At 49.3% G+C, this 25,261-nt stretch overlaps 1 protein-coding gene across 1 annotated transcript in view; it reads right to left on the reverse strand.

Annotated features, from left to right (window-relative positions):
- PTGIS (prostaglandin I2 synthase) overlaps nucleotides 1-22,532 on the reverse strand; it is a 35,001-nt gene extending 12,469 nt beyond the window's left edge. Inside the window, exons 1-6 of the mRNA XM_072944370.1 lie at nucleotides 22,368-22,532; nucleotides 14,128-14,251; nucleotides 12,208-12,386; nucleotides 10,339-10,482; nucleotides 7,615-7,766; nucleotides 2,044-2,225 (exon numbers count right to left, since the gene is read on the reverse strand). Of these exons, the coding sequence (XP_072800471.1) occupies nucleotides 2,044-2,225; nucleotides 7,615-7,766; nucleotides 10,339-10,482; nucleotides 12,208-12,386; nucleotides 14,128-14,251; nucleotides 22,368-22,441 (855 nt within the window). The 5' untranslated portion in view covers nucleotides 22,442-22,532. The remainder of the gene's footprint in view (nucleotides 1-2,043; nucleotides 2,226-7,614; nucleotides 7,767-10,338; nucleotides 10,483-12,207; nucleotides 12,387-14,127; nucleotides 14,252-22,367) is intronic.
- Nucleotides 22,533-25,261: the final 2,729 nt, after the last annotated feature.

Genomic DNA, 25,261 nt, shown 5'->3' on the forward strand with positions numbered 1-25,261 from the left:
AGCCTCTTGGCCCTGCTCTCAAGACTGCAGATCTTGGGGTCTCCCTTCTGCCTAAAATCTGGGCGCTGCCAACAACTCAGCCTCAGAGGATTAACAGTAATGCACCAATGCTGATCTCTCAGTTTCCCCAAATGCACTGTGGCTCTGTAAGAGGTTAACACTCTTACAGAGGACATCCTGTCCCCGATTCCCATCCAGTTCTCCTGGCCCCAGACTTTCTGCCACTCAAGCCCTCAGGCCAGCATCCAGTTCTGCTGACAGAGGTCACTTCCATAAGAGATTCTGGGGACAGTTTGGAGCTCCAAGTCATGGCCCATAAATATGTTATTAGACACTAATGGGGCCCCAAATCCTGATTAAATCCAGCCCCCAGCCTTTGTCAGCCTCTGCCTGTAAGGACAGTTTATGGCTCTGGAGAGAAAACTAAAAATAAGTTGTAAGTCGATGGGAGAGGAATTACCCAGAAATGTTGGCCTATGCAACTGTCACTGCCAAGGTGGGGCCGAGAGAAGGAGGGGGCTCAGGGGCCGGGGCCAGGGTAGAAGCCAGGCCTGGGGGTGCAGCATCCTCAGCCCTGCTTTCTCTTATTCCAATATGTGGTCCATTACCAACGCCACCGGCACTGTCTTCCTTTCCTTTCCAGAATCTAACCACTTCTTCCTCATCTCCATGACTACCACCTGGTCCTGCCACCATTGTCTCTTCGCTAGTGTCCCTGCTTCTGCCCTTGCTCCTCAGATCCTGTCTCTCCTGTGCTCAGAACCCTGCCAGGGCTCTCACCTCACCCAGAAAAAGAACCCAAGTCCTTACTAGGGCCCACGAGACCCTCCATGATCTCTTCCCTCAGTCCCACTACCCATCCTCACTGTGCTTGGCCACACTCAACTCCTTGCTGTTGCCCAAACACCTGATGTGATCCAACCCCAGGGCCTTTGCACCTGCTGTTTCCTCTACCTGGAATACTCTACCCTCACATCTTCCCAAAGTCTCTGTATCTAGTTCTTTCTTATTATCCAGGGCTCAGCTCAGACATCTCCTCCTCAGAGAGGCCTCCCTGGCCACCCTGGCTAGGACAGACCCCCCCCCAGGACCTATCTAGTTATGACCCTGTTTTAGATCCTGCATATCAGCATCTAAAATCACCCTGTATGTGTTTCCTTGATGTCCGCCCCACCCCCATCCCTCGCTAAAACATAACCAACATAAAGCAGGGTCTTTAAGGTCCAGGGTAAGTACTCAATGGAACTTTTAAATGAGTCTTCAAAATAACTGGTCTGCACACTTCAGTAATGCTAAGGTCATGAAAAACCATGAAAGGCACCGAAACGGTTCCATATTAAGAAAACTGAAAAGGCAGAATGACTAAATGCACTGTGTGATCCTGGATTGGAGGCTGGACCAAGATGAGCCATAAAGGATATTACTGGGACAACTGGCAAAACTGGAATATGGACTGCATGTTAGATAATGACCCTGTGTCTGGGTTAACCGGCCGCAATTTGATCACTGCACCGTGGTCACGTAAGGGAATATCCCTGCTCCTTCGAGAGGCATGTTGAAGTACTTGGGGGCAAAGAATCATGATGTTTGTAACTTATTTACAAGTGGTTCAATCAGATAATCACAGTAGGAGATAGAAAGCAAATGTAGTCAAATGCTAAAAATTGGAGAATCAAGGTGAAGTATATATGAGTTCATTAAACTACTCATACAGCTTTTCTGTAAGTTTGACATTTTTCTAAATTAAAAAAAAAAATTGAATAAATGGTCCTGTTCATGAGACTGAGAGTTAAGAGGGTCAAGGGACTGGGGCAGACAGCCAGGTGTGTGTGCGCACGCCCACACCCACACTCACAGAGGCACACTCACACATTGCACCTACATGTGCACATTCACACCCCCGTGCAGGCACACACATATGTACTCTTGGGTGTGTGCCTGAGCGTGCCCGACACCTGACAGCACACACACACGTGTGTGCACACAGACTCACACACACACAAGCACAGGCACAACCTCACGTCCACACCTGCTCGCACCCACCTGTGTGGCCCAGAGCTGCAGCACCAGCGCCCGCGCCTGCATCTCCTCCGACACGCCCATCTCCTCCAGGTGCAGCAGGTAACTCTCCAGCCATTTGCTCCGGTGGGCCCGGGTGGCCAGCCTGGCTGGGGACAGCAGCTTCCACAGGTGATCTTTGATCTTGCACACCTGGTCCTTATCCCCTGCAGGGATGGAGCACAGAGGATGGGGGTTACAGATCCACCTCCAGCCCAAGGCCTCCCAGTCCTGACCTCCTAAGAGGCCAAGGGTCTTCTGGGTCTTACTCTGGTCAGGGCTGGGGGGTAGTTCCTGTGAAAAAGAAGCTACAGGGACAGGCCCGTGGGAACCCCAGCAGGAAGCCCTTTAAACATTGACCTGGCCCAGAGTAGGTGCTCAATAAACCTTTGTTAAATGAACTGGTTTCTTTGCATAGCAGGGAAGGGACAGGAAACAGGGAGCTGCATTCTCCCTTCCCAGGGTCTGATCCCAGAGCCCACGTGCACGTGGAGACCTGGCGAGCAGACTCAGCACAGCTTCACTCAGGAGACATGAGAACCAACCTAGCTGACCAGCAAGCCAGGGCAGATTGCTCTGGGGTCTCAAACTCAACTACCTTCAGGAAAGGCAGGTACAGTGAATGAGGAGGGCCAGGAAGGGGCCCAACGGGAGGGTCGGAGGGTCGGAGGGTCGGGTCCGGGCGGCCCTACTCAGCTCCACCCACCAGCCCCTCAGGCCTGACAGTGAGACGGCCCAGCATGGCCAGGGAGCCTGGGTTTCCAGAAGAAACTGAAATCCAGATGTTCACGTGTAATCTTCTCATGTGTTTTCAGGTTAGTATCTAAGTAAGGAATGTATAATCACCGCGCAGGCCACAAAAGCATCTCAGAAGGTCAACTTTGGCTATTGGATCACCTGTTCGCAATCACCATTAAATAAACAGTGGTGTGTTAACAGTCTGGAACACCGTGCAGCGGTGAAAACCAATGAGGAAGTTCCTTATGTGCAGCCCCAGCCAGGCCCACACAAGCAGACTATTGAGGAAATGAAGCCAGTTGCTTATTATTTATACACTATGTTAACACTACAAGATGATGCTATATTTACATACATATGTGCACATTTAAGATCTAGTTTTTCCAAAATCACCCTTGGAAAAGGGTGAGCCACTTGGATTGCTATGAAATTCCAAAGTACTAGAAATTCTTGGGCAAATCACTTTGTATCTCTGAACCTCAGTTCCCCATCTGTAAATTGGGGACAACCTGGCTCATAAGACCATTAGGAGGACTCAAAACAGAACGCACGTGGTACTGGCGGGGGTTTGCCACAGTCCTGCCATTTTTTAAGGTATTGTTTATCAGCCCCAGTGTAATGACTCAATGCTGTGAATCAGAACTGCCAGGCCCGTGTGACTGGCAACTCTGCTGGAACCAGGAGAAACAGGTTCGATCCCAGCCCTCCATGCTGTGTGGGCTCTGCTGAGGCCCTGTCCATCTCTGGGCCTCAGTCTCCCCATCTGTAAAACAAGGGGGCCTAGGCTTGAAAACACCTCTATCCCCTGGACACCTAAGGGCACAGTCCAGAGAGGCCCCCACGTTTTGAAAGTCTTGTCTTTTACCTTTAAAATGCTTTCAATTTTTGCATTAGACCTTGTGATTCTTTGACATAAGAATGCCTTCTCCCCCCAAGCAATACATTAGCCAATAATCCAGCGAAATGAATATTCCAGAAAGAAGCAGTATGCTTCGCTTGGGGCTCTATTTAACTCCCTCTTGTGTGAGAAGCACCAGACTCAGGGGTCGAAGGGTCCCAAAAGGGTCGATCTTCTATTAAAACATGTGTATGTGTTTTAAAGCAGAGGAGGAGAAATGCTTGCAAATGGTAAATAACAACAGCAGTAGCCGCGACAATAATGATAAAAGAACAAGAAAGAAACTCCAGGAGTTCAAGTGGACATACCCCAGAAGAGTTTCTCTCCATCCCATCTCAGCCTTCCCAGAGGCAAAAAATCTATACATGTCCCCACATTAAACACACCCATAAAATATACCCACTGCTCTGCACCCCTTTTCATAACAGCAGATTTTTCTCCTATAGCAGCACAACCCATTCCTTCTTACAGTTGCACAGCTTTCCTTTGTGTGGAAGCACAATTTATTTAATCAGCCACTACTGGTGGACATTTAGGTGGCTGGCAGGGTTTGCTGTAACAAGTGACACGGCAATGAATATCTGTGGATCTCTGGACACGTGTGAGCGTTTCTGTAGGGTAGTTCCGAGAAGCGGCAATACAGGGTCAAAGGAATGTGTATTCTACATGTTGATAGGTTCTGCCGGATCTCTTCTAAAGGAGCTGTACAGCTTCACATGCCCCACAGCAAGGTCTGGGGGCTGTTCTGTACCCCACCTCCAGGCCCTGGCTGAGAAACCTCCCCAACATCGTCACCTGCTGTCCACACTGGGGAATGCGGTCTTCCTTACTCAGTGCAGAGCTACTCCCAAAGTAACAGGGAGGGCCCCCCTCTGCATCTACCCAGACTCCCCTGGAGCTTCGTCAGGTGGAAAGGGCAATGGAGAAGTTACTCTTTCCTGGAGAAGCAATCGGTGCTGGGATGTGTCAGTGCTTTACGCACAGGATTTTGCAATCAAAGTTTCCATTTTGCTGGCTCTGCCACCCACCACGCTGTGTGTCTATGACAAGTGGCTTCACCTCTCTGAGCCTCAGTTTCTCTACACAAAATGAGTTTAATAATACCAACCTTCCAGCACTGACAGCAGGATTCAATAACATAAGAAGTTGCCTCTAAAAAGACGTTAAGAGTCATGAACAGGCAACTCACAAAGAGGAAAAGCAAATGGCTGGAAACAAAAAAAATTTTTCATCACAGCAGTCAGGAATGCCCATAAAACCAGATACCCCTTTTTGCTCATCAGATGGGCAAGGATTTAGAGTCTGATCATTGCATGTTGACAACAGTTGTGGGAAAATGCAAATTAAAACAAGTTACCCGCCTCTGCCCATCAGATTGGCAAACAAGTGGAAAGACTGATAAAATCTGATGGGGAATGAGCAGACTCCTTCACTTCGAGCAGGCGTATGAATTGCTTCATGGTTTTGGAAATGATGTGGCAATAGCACATAAAAATTTTAATGTGTATGACTTCTGACCTGGCAAACCCACTTTCAGGAAACTGCTAGAAATAAAATCACCAGCTGGTAGAAGAGATACAAGTACAACGAAATACTATAATAGCCACTAAAAAAGAGGAAATAATTATAAACATCTTTTGGAGGGAGGTGGCTGCCCAAATACTGACCTGCGAGCACTAGGAAGACGTTTGGATTTTTAAATGGTGATTTTACATCCTTCTATTTTGCTTGAGTTAGTTTTATCATAGATTTTTCTAGGGTTTTCTAGGTATAGTATCAGATTATCTGCAAATAGAGATAGTTTTATTTCTTCTTCACTCATTCTTATACTGGTAAATGATTTCTCATATCTAATTGCACTGGCTAATGCCTCTAGAAGATGTTTGTATTGACAGGGGAGAACATACAGCTATATTGTTAGGTTAAAAAAATAAGTTGCAGATAATAGATATAATCCCTTTTTGTAAAAACTCACAGTGACACCCTAGATATGTATGTCTGTCTGCATTTTCAAAATAGAATATGCTTACAAAACACTGTGCAGGGATGTATCAGCATGCTAACATTGGTTTCCATTGGAAGCTGAGCTAGGAAGAGTAGTATTACTTTTTACTGTCAACATCTACCACAGGAATATACTTCTTTCTTAATTTAAACAATCGAATGTGTTAAAGTTTGATTTTTTAAATATGTAAATAAAGGAAATGGGGGTAATGAGCTGTCGTAAGCCCTGGATGAGATAATGCTTAACCTAGTATCTGGCACATAGAAAGTGCTCAACAAATAGTGTTTTTTCTTATTATCTCAGCCAATCCTAACAGCCACTCCCTAGGAAGAGCCTACTGTTCTCCCCATTTTACAGGCGAGATCACAGAGGCACAGAGTGAATACACAAGAGCCAGTAAACCACCTCAAGCTATCTGAGCCCAGAGTCTGTCTCCACCACTCCCTTCAACTGCTCCTCTAGAAAAAAGCCCTGAGGCAAAAAGAAGTTAAGTAACTTGCCCCCAAATCATCAGCAAGGAAGTAGCAGAGTAGGGATCTGAATCCAAGTCTTGCTGCAAGTGTCTGAGACCAGGACACACAGTATTTCTCAACCTACCTGAGGTACCTGTCAAACATGCAGTTTCCCAGTCTCCCTGGAGATTCTGATTCAAATGGACTGGGGTGGAGCTTGGGGACTTGTCTCATTATTAACAAGGGCCCCAGAGGATTCTTCTCACGGGGAAACTTGAGACACAGTGGCCAGGGGACAGTGCAGCCCAGTGTTCCTGCGGCCCCGGCACACTGAATCCAGCAGGAAGCTCTTTACTAATACTAAGCCCCTGGAGCCAAGAAAATGAATGAGGTGGGTTTTTTCAGGCGATGTGGAAAGTCCTAGATGTAGAATTCAGTGAAAACTCTAAGTGGCAGAGCAATTCCTCCAGTGTGCTATGTCGCTGTTACAAAAGCACGGGGACCGTAACTCAGAAAAATGAAGGCATGTGTGCCTGGAAGGACATGTACAAGAATGTTCACAACAACCTAATTCACAGCCCCAAACCAGAAACTACCCAGATGTCCATCAACCAGGAATGGATAAACAAACTATGGCTGTTACTCTAATAGAATACTACACAGCAATGAAAAAGAACAAACTATTAATCACACAACAACTTGCATGAATCTTACAGGCATGAAGTTGAGTGAAAGAAGTCAGACATGAAAGGGCACATATTGTATGATTTTTTTATAGGAAGGCCAAGAACAGGTAAAACTAAGCTGAGGTGAAAGAAACCCATACAGTAGCTAGTTTAGATCTACTTCTCAGGTATGCATTTATGACCTGTGTGCTTTCCTATATATAAATTATACCTCTGTGGAAAAAAAAAGAAATTAAAACCCTTAAAAATAGAAAACAATAAAATAACACACAAACGTATGTGTGCATGTGTGTGTATTTAGAGAAAGCTCTGTCAGGAGATACTCCAAGCTAGTAATAAGGGTCACCCCTGTGGAGGGGAGGGGTGGTGGTGGACTAGGATGCAGAGAAAGCGGAGAACTCTTTTATTCTTCCCTCTAAATTAGTCTATGTGATTTGAATTTATTATAACTAGCATAAACTATTTGTAAAAAATTTTAAAGCAAATTAAATCTTAAAACAAGAAAAGGAGTACACACACGCACACACACAAGGTCCTTAGGCCCCACTCCAGATATGCTGTATCAGAATTTCCAGCAGGAACCCCAGCTCCGGTCCAAGCCCTGCCTCCCCAGCACTGTGCTCTTGCATACCCCGAGTGGCAAGGAGCTAACTGCCTCCCAGGGCATTAGAATGTCTTTCTGCCTATGTTGCCTATGATCCTTCAGCTTGAGGGTGGACTCCTCCTCTGGGTCCCTCTGTCAGCCCTGCCACCCACCAGGGCCCCCACAGCGCTTACCCACTGACAGTGAGCCACGTGCCAGTTTGGGGAGCATCAGGTCAAGCTGGCGGAAGGTATGGAAGACGTCGGCTGAGTGGACGCGGTCCTGGGCCTGGCTCTCCTGGGTGTGCGGTGGGGCCTGGACGCCGTACAGAGTCAGGTAGCCGGCTCTGGGGGCGGCAGACATCTAGTCAGGGGTCGTCCTTGGATGCTCCCAGCCAAACCCTCCCAGGGGCTACCCACAAGCTTTTCTTCACTCGCACTTCTGAGCAGCACCGAGTCTTCCTACCGTGTGTCAGGGACCGTTCTGAACCCGACAGTCAGGACAAAGAAAAACAGACAAGACCCTCACATCCTCATGGAGCCGACACTCTAGTGCCGGAGACAGACAGACAGAGAAGTGAGTTTTATGTGCTCAGGGGGAGGGGGAGCGGCTCGCGGTTAGGCTAAAGGATGAGAAGGAACTCCCGTGGGGAGAGCTGAGGGAGGGGGCCGAGGCACAGGGAAGAGCCAACCTCCTGAGGCAGGAAGGAGATGGGGCGTTGAGCACTCCAAGGAGCCTGGTGAGCACAGCAGAGTGAGGGGTGGCTGGTGGGGTGAGATGGGGGCACCGATCAGGAAAGGAAGCTCCTGCCTCTGGAGAGGCAGTCAGGGCAGGCTCCCTGGAGGAGGCAGGGTCTGAGCTGAGCCCTGCAGAATGAGCCGGGGGAAGGGGTTTGGGCAGAGGGCACAGGCCTGGGACCACATGAACATGTACCACCGTACTGGTGTGTCTGTCATCCAACTTGCCCATTCCCTTTCTGTTTCAGGGGCTGCAGATGGCAATGAAAAGGCTCAAGGCTGCTGCCAACCCAGGAGGCAAGAGCTGCAGCCCAGGGCTTAGGCCCTGAAGACACAGGGATCCATTTACATCCGCCCCCTGTGTTGTCCCTGCTGTTCCCATGGGCCGAAACACACTCAGCTGCCATCACATCGTCCCCACCTCCCCCAGGCCCACAGCTTCCTCTCTGACCTCTCTGCCCCCACAAGGACACAAGGTGGCAGAAGCCAGGAGACCCGGGAGTTGTCCTGCTGTGAACTTGCTGGGCGGCTTTAGCTGCACCTCTCTGGACCTCAGTCTCCCCCGTCACACGATGACAGGGTGGGCCAGACCAGCATCACCCAGATCAGCTATAGCCGCTGACAATGTCTGCACCACTTTAGGGCGAAATGAGAAAAAGTGGACGCATCAAGGGTCCCACCTGAGAGTGCAGGCTCAGCACGCAGGCCTGCCGGGACCACAGCCACGGGACTCTGAGCAAATGACTTAGGCTCCCCAGGCCTCAGTTTTCTAATCCATCAAGTGGGGCTTGTAAAGTATGAGCTCTCTGACTCGTAGAGCCACTGTAAGGACTACCTGCATCAGCACACATTGAGTCTGTATGTACACACATATGTGTCATAAGTGTTCCCATGGGCTCATACGTGTCAACGAATGCCTGCCCTTTATTCTGAAACTGTGTGGTTCTAAATTTTTGGGGGGTTGAAATGTCTTGATTTTGTGAGATGCTGGTCATTAATGGCACCAACAAAAACATCGAGCCGTCCTTACTGGTTCTCTTTCTCTCGCCGCCCGTGGCCACCTTCCTCCATCCTCGCCACCACCAAATCAAATCTTTCCAGCAGGTCCCCTCAACTCCATCCCCTAAAGCTACCCAAATTGTCAGCACCTCCCCTGTCATCTCCTGGTCCAGGCCACCATTCTCAATCACCCGGGCAACAACCACAACCCCCTAACAGGTCCCCCCACTTCCCTCTCATTGCCACACACCTGACCTACGGTCTAATCTCCACCTGGCAGCCAAAGAGAGCTTTTAAAACTCTAAGTCCAATCATGTCATGTCCCTCCTTAAACCCTCAATGTCATTCATCTTATTTAGAACAGACTCCAAAGCCTTCCATGGCCTTGCGGCTCCGTGAGACCTGGTTTCTGCCAAGTTCTTTGACCTCATCCCCCTGCCCCCACCTCCTTGGCTCATTAGGCTCCAGCCACACTAGCCCTCCTGCCAAGCATCTTCCTACCTCTGGGCCTTTGCACTTGCCATTTCCTTTGCTTAGAATCTTGGCATGGGGGGCCTCTTATAGGCAGACCTCAGCTCTGAGTCCAGGACCTCAGAGAAACCCTCCTTATCCATCTGCTTAGAAGAGTCCCCCAGACGCTGTCACCTCATCTGTGAATCTCTGTATTTCTCACTCTCTGACATAACCGTCTGCGTTTATTGGTTTAGTATTCGTCTCCCCAACTAGTGTCAGCTCTGTGAGTTTCAGGACTTCATCTGTCTTCTCCCTGTTGAACCCCCAGTGTCAGGAATAGTGTCTGGCACTGCTGAAGGAAGGAACATTCAGTCCTACAGTTCTTAATATAAGCTTACAAGGTCTGATAAAAAGTTAAAGTCCTGGGTTTGTCTCTCAAACATTTTGTTTTCCTGGTCTGTGAAGTTCCAAGGTCTGGAAGCCACAGGAAAAGATGGTCTCTGAAGTCCTGTTTGCCACTCCTTCCCTGGGTGACCAGGTCCCCTTTTTGGCCTGGGTTTCCTTTACAGCTCATAGACTGAGTCAGGCGACCACTCGGGGTCCCAGATGCAACATGTCATCGGTAAGCCTTTGCTTTTAGTGTCCCAAACTGCTCCCCCCGCCCCAGAGTCCTCCTGGTTCCCCTGGCGACGGCTGACGGCTGGCCCAGGTCCAGAGTGTGGGGCTCACCGGAGCAGGAAGCTGTAGGAGAAATCGAGGAGACCCATCTCACGCCAGCCACTGCCTGCTTCCGCGGTGTCGCCCAGCAAGAGAGTGTGGAGGTTGGTGTACATGGCCTCCGTGAGTGCCTGGAGTTCCCTATGGAGGAGAGTCCTGGGGCAAGGAACAAAGGAGTGAGAGTGTCGCTTACAAAAGGAAATATATGCACACAGGAGCCTCCCTCCCCAAATCTCAACAGGACTCCAGCTCCCCATTGGCAGTGGGGGCCTTTGGTAGATCGGCTTAAACAAGGTAATATTATCATTTCTCTCATCATCGTTAACAACAATAGTTAACTATTTACTGTACTAAGCACAGGGATTTCATTTCATCTTTTGATATCCCTGGGGGCAATGGTCACTACTATGATACCCATTTTACAGATGGAGAGACTCAGGGACAGAGAGGAAAAGGACTTGCCCAAGGTCACCTAGCCAGTAAGTAGATCTCGATAGGATTGAAGCCCTGGTCTGCCCAGTTCCAGAGTCTGAACTCTTAAAGTGCATCCCCGCTTGGGGCACAGAAGCTTGGATAAGGAACCCACAGACTTCTGGAAGAGAGAGAACTAAGAAACCAACCCTTTCTCCTTGAGATTCAAAGCTAGGAAGGCCTGTTTGGATAGTTAAAGTGTCCCCTGACCAAGGACTGCTAATAAGACATGACCCCAAGTGACCACTACCTGAGGAATAGGGGAGTCTGGCTGGTGACCTGGTCTCAGCATGTATACCTAGGAGCCTGAGAAGAATCAGTTCAGGGAGAGCATGTGGCTGAAACTAAGCCTCCACAGTGCAGTCAACATTGAGTCATGACTGAGTGTACCATTAGAAGCCAAGAAAGGTAAGCTCTTCCATCTAAGTTTAAGCCCCTCTACATTCTGCAAGGACCTAGACCAGCAGGTGAAGTGTCCATGGGGCCATGCAGTGCCGATGTTCAACAGTGACACCTTGTGGCAGAAACAAGAACAGCGCTAGTGTAAGAATCAAATGCTCCAGGTGGAAGTGAATGAGCTGTGGAGTCTGCAGACCTGGGTTCGAATTCCAGCTCTGCTACTTACTAGAAGTAGACCTTGGGTAAGTCACTTCACTTCCCTGAGCCTCAGTTTCCTCAGCTGTAAGATACGGATAAAAACACCTACCCCTGAGGCTACTGCACAAATATGAACACGTGCCTGGCATTCAGCAGGTGTCTTCAAGTGGAGGTCGGCATCATTCTGTGTCCCTGCATCTAGAAGGGCGACCAGCATACAGCAGGTCCTCTGGTGTTTGCTGAATTAGTAAATGTGCTCACAGGTCTTGTTGATGTAAGTATCCCTTATGTTTCAGGACTTGCACCACCTCCTAGTTGTGTGACCTCGGGTGAGTTACTTCTCTAAGCCCCTGTGTCCTCATCTCTAAAATGGGGCTGCAAGTTACTTACCCTCCAGCATTGCTATGAAGACTCATGAGATCATGCATGACGCCAGCACAGAGTATGGACTCAAAAATATTAATCACTCCACCACCTCCCTTTATTTGATCGATGTGGAAACAGAGGCTCAGAGAGGGGGAGTGACTTGTCAAAAGTCACACAGCTAGGTAGTGGGAAAGCTGGGATTTGAATCTAGGCCTGGCTGACCCCAGCCCTGGTCTCCTACTAAAATCAGGGCTGCCTCTTAAGAAGTAAGGAGTTCTTCTTCAGCCCAATTCTCTTGGGTTATCTTTGTGTATTTTCTCAAAACAAAATGTCTTTCCTGGACACCTGTGGTGGAAACAAGATCAGCCCACACAGGACTTGAACTCCACAGGCAGAAGCCGACCACCCACCCTGGCCCACGCATGGGTACCATCTGCGGCCACTCACGGTTTCATCTTGGACTTTTCATCATTGGGGCTGTAATGTGGAAGCTGCACGTCAAAAATCCTCTCCATGAGGAAGACAGCATAGGCGTGGAAGTCCAGTCTGGTGCGAGGCTCCCACACCACCATGTCATAGGAGTGTGGGTCCAGGAGGACAGTGACATACCTGCCCCCCACCAGCACCTGGGAAGTTGGCAGGGATGGAGTGAGGAGTTCAGCTATGAACAATAGTGGTTCTCAGTGGGCAAGGGCTTACCCTGTGCCAGGCACTGGCCCCACCAGGTACTTAAGTCCTCTCATCTACCCCTCACAACCACCCTGTGAGGCAGGGACCAACATTCACCCATTTATAGCTCAAAAGTAAGGCTTAGAGAAGGGACATAATGTCCCCAAGATCATACAGCTGAGAAGTGGCAGAGCTGGGACTGGAATTCGGCACTTTTCTGAACCAAAGGTTATGCTCTTAACTGCCTCACTTTTAAGAATCTGCCTCAGTTATCTTAGTTACTGTAATATCTCCAGCATCCAGGAGAGAGTCTGCACACAGAAGACAGAGGATGATGCAAGCGCATCATAGGTGGATGGGTTGGATGGATGAATGGTTGGCTAGCTGAATGGATGAATGGACAGTTGGATGGAAGGGTGCTGGTGGATAAATGCTAGTGGATACAACATAGGTGGGTGGGTGGAGAGATGGAAGGAAGGATGGAAGGAAGTTTTTGGGTAAATGCTAGTGGATGTGAAAGCAGCACCCACTTCTTTGGAAGGCTGAGCTCTGCATGCAGCTCAAGAAGGGAAGGAAGCAGCACTGGAGAACTGTAATCCTGCAGCCAACAAAGGTCAGGGAATTTTCCCTCAAATGTCTGCGGAGGGGGTCACACAACTCTAACTGGGCCATTTTCAAAATGTCATCTGTGAATCACGTTACTCAAATTCTCTTATAAAAATACAGGTCAATATCCAAGAAAAAAATGCTACTGGATGGATTATTAGATGGGTGGATAAATAGAAGGATAGATCACTGAATGTATGTTGGGTGGAAAGAAGAATGGATGGGCAGCTAGAGGTTGGCTGCAAACTAAATGTATGAATGAATGTTGAGCACATGGATGGCAGGATGCCAAGCGGATATTGGGTAAAGAGATTGAAGGATGAATGTTGGATGGATGGAAGATGGCAGGATACATGGAAGGTGGTTGTTTGGATGCTGAAGTGGTGGATGGACAGCAATATAGACAGATGTATATCAAGTGGACAGACACTGGATATTGAATGGATAGATAATTGAACATTGGGTGGTAGTAGCAGATGGATGGAAACATGGGCTGATAAGTGGCAGAACTGAAGTTGGTGGAAATTAAATATACGGATGAAAGATGGGTGGATGGTAAGTACATGAGTGGAAGAATGATGGATACACTTGTATAGACAGATGGAGAAATAGATGATGGATAAGTGGATGGATAGACGGATGCTGGATAGATATTTAGAAAGATGGATGAATGAGTGGGGATACATGGAGGCTTGATGGAAATGGGATATATGAGTGAATATTGGGTAGATATCAAAGTGGAAGAAGGCTGCTTAGATATCGGGTAGACAGGCAGAAGGACAGATGTTAGATGGATGGGGAGATGTTGGATAGATGGAAGCTAAATAAATGGATAGAGGTAAGTTAGATGACTGTACAGGTATTGGATAATACTGAATGACTGCACAGCTCAATGCTGGGAAGATGCTAGAGGGATAGTGAAGGGATGGATGTTAGATTACTGTTGGACGTACAGGTGGACAGGTGCATAGAAAGTGCCTGGACCACTGGATGGTTAGTGTATGGATGGATATTGAAGAAATCAGTAGGCACCAGCTATAAAGGCCCAGCTGCTCACCCCCTTCCCTCCCAAGAGGCACAAGGGGCACTTACAGTAAAGATATCACCATGCTTCTCCTTCATCCTAGTGAGGAAGCTGGCAGCATCTTTTCCAAACTCCAAGGCATGGCCCAACCAGGGGATACTGCCCAGGTCCAGGGGAGGCTCACCAGGTCGCCTGCAGAAGCAATAGCACTTGTCACCATTTGATAGATCAGGGAAGAGAATAAAAAGTGTAAGGCATGGGATGTGATTTTCAATGGAGAGGCCATCTTCCTGGAGGAGACATTTAATCAAAGACTTGAAGGTGGTGAGGGAAAGAGCCACATAGGAGCTTTTCTTCAAAAGAGGAGCTTCCGGGCAGAGGTCAGATCGTGCCTGGTGTGTTCAAAGAACAAGGGGGAGGCCGGTGTGACTGGATCGGAAAGAGAAAGGAGAAGCAGCAGAAGCTGAGGCCAGATCAGTAACGGGCCAGACCATGCAGGCCTTGCAGGCGGCTCTGAGGACTTCAGCTCAGGCTCTCAGTGAGGTGGGGCCGTGGGGGTGTGGAGCAGAGCAGGGACACGATTTGGCTTACGTTTTTAAAGGAACGTTTTGGCTGCTGAGTAGGGAATGGACCAAAGAGGGCTGAAGCTGCGGGACCAGTTGAAGTTGGTACATATTAGGGGGTCCAATCAAGGTGGTGATCTCTCTGCAGGTAGGAGAGCTTTCCAGAACCCAGGGGTACAAGGATACCGAGTTCTCTGCTGGAGTGAGCATGGACCAGGGTTCTGTCATCTCACACTTCCTGTCATGCCCACAGAGAAAGGATGAGGCTGGAGAGCGTGGTTGGGTGGTAGGAGGTAGAACAACTGGCCTCATCACTGACCCCATCACTGACCCCACCTGCCTTTCACCAGCTCAGAATGTGCGGTATCTCAGGAGGCCAGAGGCCAGGCCCATGGCCTGTGGGGATGTCCCAGGGGTACAGGTAGCTCAGCCAGGGGTAGGAAGGTTGTGTGTGTGTGATATTCAAGGTCAAAATCTCATCTGTGAGAGCAGAGAGATGCCTCTGAGGATATAATAACAGTACTTGTAGCTCACTGTGGTAGATGGAATTCTAAGATGACCACAATGACCTACACCTTCTATAGTACCCTCCCACTGAGTGGGGTAGATGGTACAGTTGACTTTAAGAAAAAAACCATTCACCTTAGTGGGCCTGACCTAATCAGGTGGGGACAGGGCTCTTCCTGGCAAAAGAGACTCAAAGCATGAGAGAGATTTGACATAAGGGAGCTTCTCTGTTGCTGGCTTTGAAGATGGAAGGGCCACATGTCAAGAAATGCAGGGGGCCTCTAGGGGCTGTAAGTGGACTTGGCTGGCAACAAGCAAGGAAAGGGGGACTTCAGTCCCACAACCACAAGGGGCTGAATTCAGCCAGACTCCTCCTTGGAGGTTCCTGATAGGAAGGCAGCCTGGCCAACACCTTAATGTCAGCCTTGTAAGGCTCTGGACAGAGAACCCAGCCACGCTGTGCTGGACTTCTGACCTGCTGAAGTGTGAGCTAATGAACTGGTGTGGTTTTCAGCTACTAAGTGTGTGGTGATTTGTTATACAGCAAGAGATAATTAATACACTCAAATTTATAATTGCACTTTCAATGGGCCCTGCCCTCGGCCAAATACTTGTTATCTGAACATTTCATTTCATCCTCCCCTACCACCCTCTGAGGGAGGGACTACTAGCTAAGGAGAGCTACATCATGATCAAAAAATGGGCCTTATAATATTGCGGGGCTGGTGCTCATGGCAGATCCTGGGAGGTCCCTAACCCTAGGCTAGGGCCCTGTTTTAGTCATAGAATTATCAGAACCACCGGATGCAGAGAGCTCCCTCTACTGAATGAGTGAATGAGTGAATGAGTGAGTGAATCATCCCATCTCTTCTTTCTGTGGATTCATTCGCTCCTTTACCAAATATTAACTACGAAGCAGGTACCTTCCTGGGAGCTGCAGATACAGCAGTGAACAGGGAGGATGAGGCGATGTTTTTCATTGCAAACGATAGGAACTCAACTCAAAGTGGCTTGAGCCCCCCCACCCCCCAAAAAGAACATAATTTATTGGCTCAATCAGGGCAAGGCCAGGGTTGGAATCCTGGCTTCAGGGAGCTGGTGGGGAAAACACCTTCAGGTATAGCAGGATCCAGGAACTCCAATGATTTTGTCAGGATTCATTTCACTCTATCTTTCAGCTCTGATGTCCGCTGTGTTGGCTTCACCCTCAGGCAGCCTCTCCCTGCATTGTGTCGGGGTGGCTCTTAGCAGCCCTGACATCCTGCCAGCTCAGCCATCCCAGTGGGAGTCTCTTTGTCAGTGGTCTTAGTGAAAGTTGGGCTGACTCAGGCTGGCCTTGTTTAAGTCAGATGCAAATCCTTTTACTAATCCCTGAAGTCACATGGGATGCTCACGTTGGCCAGGCCCAGAAGTCCAGCCAACTCCTGGAGGTGGAGTTGGAGACTGGAGCAGTTTCACTACACTGATAAGTAATTAATGGCCTCCCTGGACTCAAGTCCTTTGCAGTTTATTCTACATGGTCTGGCCCTGAGGCTTGAGCAACAGCTATATGTCAGGCCCTACGCATCTTCCAGATGTTTCCTGCTTGGTAATGATGGCTGATACTTGATGAGCCCTGACTGTAACAGCCATATGAGGAAAGAACTGTTACTATCAAGTCCATTGTACAGCCGGCGAAACTGAGGCACTGAGGCATTTGCCTGAGGGCCCAACATGGAGGATCTGGGTTTCTAATCCAGGCAGGTCTGGCTGCAGAGCCCACGTTCCTGATGCTACCCTGGCCCCAAGTCACCCCAAGTGGACATTTGCACATTCACTTTGCAGATGAGGAAACAGACACAGAGAGGTTTCAGCGACCTGCCCAAATGCAAGTCAAGGCCTGAGATTTGCCCCTAAAACATCTTCTGGGGTGTGGGTGGGGCTGGGGCTTCCTTTCTCTGCCTTTTATCCTGGCTGCTGCCAGAGCTCCCCAGCAAGCCTGGTGTTATTTCTGGCAGCTTTCATCTTTCCCCAGAAAAGTTCCAAGGAGGCGCAGACAAAGGCAGGAAGCTGGAGCCCAGGCGCCTGACCCCTGATGTGCCAGCAACTCCTCCAGCCCCTGGGCCTTGAATCCAACTCAGGCCCAGGTCACATTCCAGGGTGACTCCGCCGGAGGCCAGTGGGGGCGAAGGAGGCTCTATTTTGGGGTCTGTGGTCTCCAGCCTCACCCACTGACACTCTCACTTTCTGAGGCGCTGCCAGGCCCTGGGAGTCAGGAATGCAGGGTTTGACTCTCTTGTCTCCAGCTCCTGCCCACACAGTAGATGGTCACCTGCCCTTCCTGGTTCAAATACCAAGGCATCTTTTCTGAGTCTCCCCCGGAGCTTTGATTCCCATCATGTGGGTTCCCCCCAGATCTGCCCATTCTCTGCTCACAGACCCCAGCGCCAGTCCCATCACCTGTCCTGTCTCTCCCACTAGAACCTTTGCGAAAATCAAGGAGAGAGTCAAGCATGGATATCACCCACCTTCGGGTCCCTTGTAGTATCACAAGTATACTTGTAGAAGTATCACAACCTCTCTGGACAGACGTCCCATGAGGGTAGACACTTCTTGTGGACCCAGCACTTAGAACAGTGCCTGGTACATAGCAGATGCTTAATAAATATGTCTCAGATGAATGAGACATGCACACAGTTGTTGCTCCACGGAAGCACGTCTCCTAGACTTGCTGAGAGGGCTAAGGGAGCTAATGCAGGTTAAGTGCCCACCACAAAGTCCACGCTCTGGAGTGCCCAGAGCAGAGGCTGCATTACTCAGCTGTGTAATGTTGGTGGACTACCTGACCTCTCTGTCCAGCAATTTCAATTCAATTCAGGGCCTCAGGGAGGATATAATGGAGGAACAGAAGGGGCTGGTTGCTGCCCAGCTGGACTGGAACAACCTGAGCTTCTGTTTAAACTGCTTAACCCACTCTTTCCCTAGGGCTCAGCTGCAGGCTGTTTGCCGTTAACCAAGGGTCTCCGTAACCATCTTCCACTCCTTCCTCTCACTGCCTCCCACTGTGTAGAAAGTAGTCATCTTACTCTAGTTTCTGTTTTCCTATTTTTGTAATAGACATAAATTCATAGAATTGCTTCTGAGCATAATGGGGAAAAAAAACAGTAGGGCAAGTATGATGATAAATAGAACAGCTGCAAGTTGGAGGGCAATAGGGAGTGGCGGAGACTGTGACAAGGTTTAGAAAGGGTTCTACTACTGAGTCCCAGGCAAGAGTTGCTAGATCTTCCAATTTTTCAGGAGAAGCTGGAAACCTGGAGTTTTATGTTTGGAATCCCCCAATTTTCTCCCCTTGTACTGTGTGGTCTGCACCAGACCCACCTGGGGCTGAATCCAGACATGGACTATCATTTGGTGACCTCTGGTTAGTGCATGTTGGAATGAGACAGATTTATTTGTGCCTAGTAAATTCCATACCCTGCAAGGGCCCAGATCAGCCCTTGTGCCACTAGGAACCCTCACCTGATGCCGCTGTGGCCTCTGTTCCCTCTAAAACGGGAGTTTCCCCCTCAGGAGATCTCTTTCAATGCTCCCTATAACTGTCACACAAGTCCAAATGGGAAGAGAGATGCACTCAGCCTGCCGGAGTGGCTGGGGCATGAGAGACCAGCTGCACCTCAGAGCACAGACGGAGAAACTAAGGCCCAGAAAGCAGGAGGGATGTTTCTGATACCCACATGGCAGATCATTAGTCCTGGTGGGCACAGGAGTCAGACTCTTAGCCCCCAACCCAAGGCCTCCAGACTCCCAGCTCACCGCCTCCCCCAGGAGAAAGCACTCCTGGTTACTGGGCCAGGTTTAAAAACTCCTCGCCATAATGGCAGAAGTTTGAATTTGGACTGGGAGTTAGGTGCCATTAAAAGAATAATTTAATACATATTCTCAGGCAGGATATCAGAATTGTGCCTGTCATTGTGTTTTTGACATGCATGCTGAAATACTTAGTGGTGAGATACCAGGATAGCTGTAATTTCTTTAAAAATGTTAACAACTGTCCAATCGAGGTGATGGATACAAGAGGCTCCTATGTTATTCTTTTTATTTTTCTGTACAGTTGAAAACTTTCATAGCTAAATGTTTTTTAACTAAAAAAAAATAAATAAAAGACAAATAAAGACAAGAGTTGTTGACTGACTAAAGTGGTGCTTTTTTTTTTTCTTTTTTAAACTGGGAAAAGCATGAAGTTTGGAACCGGCTAGATATAGAATATAACTTCTGTGTGGCCTTAAGGAGGCCACTTAGCCTTTCTAAGCATCAGCTGTAAGGTGAGCTGATGGCTGTAACCTCGAGGGCTGGTCAGAAAAAAGGAATGAATAATGAAGAGTGCAGGGCCTCGTGTGTTTGACCCAGACTTTGGATCACTGTCTACACGCAGCCTCATCTACTTCTTTTTCCAACACTTGATTATTTGTCCTTCCTTAGGAATCTTCCGGTCATAACTGCATCTCTTACTATCTTAACATCTTGTGATTTGAGAATTTTGAGCATTCAGATCACTTATAAAATGTGTGGGAAGAGTGAAAATCCAAATTTTCCTGAAAATCAAAAATTCTGGCAGCCCAGATTTTTAATCCAGGCAATATTAGGCAAATTTCTTAGCCTCTCTGAGCCTCACTTTCCTCCTCTGTAAAGCAAGGGATGTGAGGGAGGATATAGCTCAAGGGCTAGAGCTCATGATTAGCAAGTACGAGGTCCTGGGTTCAATCCCCGGTACCTCCTCTAAAACAAATAAATAAGTGAACCTAATTACCTACCCCTTCCCCCCAAAATTAAATATTTAAAAAAAAAACAAAACAAGGAGTAACAAGAGTGCTCCCTTGCTGAGATGGGAGGAGAAAATGAGATTGGGGGCCTAAATTGGGGTCCTTGAGGGGTCTCCCCAGGAATCATGCAACTGTCTCTGCAACCATCAGTGACCCCCATACTCACACTTCTCACAAGTACCCACTGTTGACATCCCTAAGCCACCCACTGGTATAGAAATCAACACCTCGCCCTCAAAGATAAATTAGCTCTCTGGAATAATAGCAAGAATTACCTAAAATAACATTTAATTGGCATTCCCTCTAAACCAGTGATCCACTCTCACCTACATGAGCATCAGCATCATCCCCATTTTAAAGATTAGAAAACTGAGGCAGATAGTGGTTACTCAACTTATTCCTATTTCCGGAGGCTGCGAGTTTCCATATGCTGAGCACCCAGGTACCTGCCTCCCAGAATCCATGTATGCTATGACCACCCTCACGTATCCCAGAGAAAAAGCACAGACCAGGGGGCCCCACAGGATGACCACAGGACATTGTCTGAAATAGCAAAGAACACTGGAAATAACTTAAAAGTCCACCAATAGGGACAAGAATAAAAAGGGAAAAAAAAAAAAACTCTGCCAGCTCTTCATACTAAGGAATACTACACAGAAGATCAAAAGAATGAATTAGATCTCCACGTAGACATGTGAATCGATGTCAAAACTAAAATCTGGAGTGAAAACCGCAAAGTTACAGTCCGAAAACAACTCTATACAGAGTTACCCAAAAGCCTCACAACTTAGGAAAAATAATTCATTTCTCCGTAGGAAAACTTGTCCGTTGACTTTTTCTTTTTTGTTTTCAGTGTTTCCAGGCAGATGATTGAATGCATGGTTTTAAATTTCACCTGGAAAGGTGTCCAGTGGTTGAAGAAAAATACCGTGAGCTCATTGTTTAGAAATTCAAGTAACACATTGTTTAAAAATAAAAAGTTTCCAGAAAACTTTCTGGAATTTTCAGACACTGCTGTATATGCACACACACTTCCACCGCCCTGTGTTATCTACAGGCTAATGTCTATGTTATAAGAGGAATTTTTAAAACAGCTGGAAGACTGAGGAGTTATGACAACCAGAGGCAGTGAGGTACCCTGGATGGGATCTTGGCACAGAAAGATGTTAATGGAAAAACTGATGAAGCTCAAATAAAGTCCGGGCTTTGGTTAGTCATAACAGGCTGGTGTTAATTTTTAGTTTTAACGATTGTACCCTGATAATGTAAAATGTTAACAATAGTGGCAATTGTGTGAGTGGTATTTGGGAACTCTCTGTACAACTCTTCAGTGAATATGAAACTGGTCTAAAATAAAAAGTGTGTTTTTAAAAAGATCTGGAAGGTTCCTCCTACATTAATCAACAGGAGAGGTCCAGAATTGTCTGAAACGTGGTTAGAAGGGCTTCAGTCTTATCTATAATGGGATAAATGTTTGTTTTAAGTTACATGTATTCCTTGTGCGATTCAAATCAATTTTTAAAAATTTTTTATAGAAAGAAAAAGGCCTACTTTCATCTCCTTGATTTGAGATGGATGCATTTTACTTTTTCTCCCAAAATGCAGATTCTCAATTGAATTGAGACTAGGAAACTGAGACATGGGGTCCTGGTTCTTCTCTCCCCAGCAGAAGGGAGACCCCCTTCCTGGGCCTGAGTTTCTCAAGCAGAGGGAAATACCGAGCCTACCCAGCCCCTTCATCCAAGTCGGGGCAAACCTGGGGAGGGTGGTTCCAGCGCTGGTAAGAGGGCATCCTTCAGAGCCTCTGCCGTCCCCAGCCTCAACTCTGCCACCTGTGTAATAGGGGTGAGAAGCAAGGTGGCCCCTTAAGGCAGCTGAGAGTGAGGCTAGAATCTGATACCGAATTGGTGCGGGATCCCGGTAGAGGCTGAAGAGCAGGAGAGGGCTTCTTCCACTGGGAGTCACACAGCCTGTCCACAAACCCACTCTGCGCCCGTGACTCTCGGTCCCAGGCATCGTGCTCTGGGCCAGGCCTGGCCGAGCTGAGCGTGTACGGTGGGGGACCAGCCTCCTGGGACCTCCGTCCTGCACCTTCCCAACCGCGTCTCCCCACTTGGCGCCTTCTTTGCAGCTCGGCCTGGTCCCCTCGCCCGGGATGGGGCGGGAGGAAGAGCGCGGGAGCCCCCTCTGCAGGACGCCGGGTCTCCCACCTCCGAGGGGCTCGCCCAGGAGTTGTGGGGGACGGTGGGAAGGTGACCCCCTCCTGCCCAGGGGACTGGAATGGGGCTCCGCCGTGGCCCTGCCGCCAGCTCGGCGACCCCCTCAATGCAGCCGGGGTGCGGGCTGGAGCGGGGACGCCCCCTTTGTCTAGCCCGGGGGCAGCGCGGGCCGGCCGGGCTGAGGGGAGCCGGGGCGGGCCGGGCGCGGGGCACTCACCGCGTGCGCCGGCGGGTCAGCAGCAGCAGCAGCAGCAGCGCGGCCAGAAGGCCGAAGACCACGGCCCAGGACATGGCAGGGCCAGCGACGAGGCTGCGGCGGCCGAGCGCGGGAGGCGGCCGGGCTGGCTCGGGGGCCACGGGGGCGCAGTCCCGGAGCCGACCCCGCCCCCGTGCCCCTCCCGCCCCGCCCGCCCGCCTCGGGGCGGGGGGCGGGGCCGCGATCCCTCCCAGGTCCGGAGGGGTGGGCGGGGTCGCTCTAGGAGACCCTCTTGCCCGACTCCCTGGCCCAGGAAAGGGGAGGGAATGTGGGTGGAAAATGTGGATGCGGAGGAGAGGAGATGCGGGTTGGAGGGGAGGAAGGAGGATGTGGTGGGAAGGGAGGGGTGCTGTAGGGGCAAAGGAGGGGATGTGCAGGGAGGGAGGGGTTACACGGGGCAGGGGTGGGGGGTATTTGGGGAAGAGGAAGGAAGGGAATATAGGGGGCAGAGGGGTGTTGGGGATAGAGAAGGGAGTGTGAGGTTGGGAGGTCACGCGGTAGGAGAGGAGAGATTGTGGCGGGAGGGGGCGAGTGGGGGCGCTGTCCGCCACATTCCTCCGAAACAATCTCCACCACTCTAGCCCCCTCCTTATCCCATCCCCACCCCAGAAGGGCTAGAGACCGTTAGTTTTCTATTCTGTTGGTCCTGGGTAGGGTTGGGCTGGATAATACCGCCCCCTACATTGCCTTCAACAACTACAGTGGAACGAGCACAAGAGCTCAGAGCATCTGGCTGAGTCCCCCGTCCTCACCTGCTATAAGGAACAGACCAATGAGTGTTCTTGGAGCACAGCAGGGGCTCAGAATACGGTGCCATGGTCACAATTACCTGGTGCTTGGGGTGCTGGCCTCTGGTGCCGGCGGCTCTGCAAGAGACGCGCCTTGGGCACTGGCAAGGTTTGGACCTCACTCCGCCCTCAGGGCTCCCTACATGCCCCCCACTCCAATTTACCCCTGGGAAACCTTGGGCAGGGAACGTACCCTCTCTTAGGCCAGTTCCTTATCTGGGGACAGACAGGTCAGAGTTGTACTTTCCCTTAGGGGGTTGCTGTGAAGAATTGATGCGAGCTTGTCAGTAAAGAGAATTGCAAACTCTAAGTGCTTGGCACGTGTGAGTTTTGTGAGACAATGGGCAGAACGTGGACCTGGGAAGGTCCGATGTTAATCCTATGTCTGCCGCTCACTGCTGGGTGCATTTAGGCAGGTTTCATTTCATGTTACAATAGCCTCCTGGATGAGCTGTTACTCCTCCCTGGCCTCCTGGCTTCTGCCCTTGTTGCTCTACAGTCCATTCTTCCTGCAGTTGTCAGACGGATCCTGCTAGAATCGAAGTCAGGTCTTTTACCTGGATCCTGCTCAGAACCTTCCATGGCTCCACCTCAGAGCCCAGCCCACATCTTTACAAGGTCCTATAGGAACTGTGATCTGTCCCCTCCTGACCTCATGTCCCTCACTCTCTGCCTCATCCACTCTGCTCCAGCCACAGTCATCTCTCATCCTGCCCTAGATGTGCCACTCACTCCCACCCCAGGGCCTTTGCACTTGCTATTCCTTCTGACTGGAACACTCTTCTCTTGATACTTGTGCAGCTGGCTTGTTTCATCACGTCCCTAGTCCCTCTTTGCTCAACTGTTATCTCCTCCAAGAGGCCCTCCCTCACTGCCTGGTCTAAAGCGGTCACATCAGCTCTGTCTATTGCCTTGAACTATTTTTTTCTTTTTTCTTTTTTTTGACAGAACTGAACATTTCCTGCTGTCACATTAGAGATTCATTTATTTGCCTGTTTAATGTCATCTGTCAAGGCAGTTGGGTGACCCTCATGTAGCCTCAGCAGATTCAGAACATCAAGAGACAAAAGGAGTTTCTTGAACTTCTTGTTTATTTATCCAGCTTTATCCACCAGTGAAGCCAACAATCCCAAAAAGGCCACAGAACAGGCCTGGAGGGTTTTCTCCAAATTTGGGGAGCCCCATGGGGAAGCCTTCTGGCAGTGGGGTTCACAGCCCAGCTTGGCCAGTACTAAACCACATGACCCCAGGCAGTCTGTTCCACCTCCCCAGGCCTTGGTGCCTCATCAGTGAAACGGGGATGAAGTGAGGAGTAAATGACCTAATCCAAGAGACACACCTGTCAGAGTGCCTGACACACAGTGAACATTAATGAAAGTCAACTGCCATTAGCAGTTAATCCTTCCAATTCAGCCTCTCACCATATAAGGGGTCAAGGCTTTGTCTCAGTTTTCTTATCTGAAAAATGGGAAGAACAGTTCCTTACTCATAGGACCGTTGTGAGGACTAAATTAAATGATGAGAGAATGAAATCACCCAGATCAGGGCCTGGCACATAGTCGGTGCTCAGTAAATGTTAGCTCTGCAATCCCATACCTCTGGCTGGAGTGCAAACCACCATTACCTCAGTCCAAATCCCTCTGAAATAGCATGTCCCTCTTCACCCCTCAACACAGGGGCAAGCCCCTGCTCCAGGAGAAGAGGCCAACTGCTCAGGCACCAAAAAGAAAAGAATGTTTTGGGGCTCCTGGTTCCCTCCAATTTTGTTCAGGAATCAGGCAGGTGTTTAGGAAGATGGACCCACCCTCATCCTAGGGAATGAACCATCATTGGTCTGAGGCAGCCAGAGATATCTGTCTTTGCAAGGGATTGGTCTGGGGTGGCCACATGAGCACCATCTGGGCTTTTGTTGGAGGTTTCTGGGAAATTTTTTCCTCCCTATTTGCCTCCTTTTCTTTGGTGGGGGTCATTGTGTAAGGACGTGATGAGGGAGGGTATCATGAAGGAAGGCCAGGAAAATTGCAAAGCCCCAAACCACAGCTGCAGAAGAACCATGCCTGGAACCAC

This window comes from Vicugna pacos, chromosome 19, assembly GCF_048564905.1.
Source record: "Vicugna pacos chromosome 19, VicPac4, whole genome shotgun sequence".
In the NCBI taxonomy this organism is placed as follows: Eukaryota; Metazoa; Chordata; class Mammalia; order Artiodactyla; family Camelidae; genus Vicugna; species Vicugna pacos.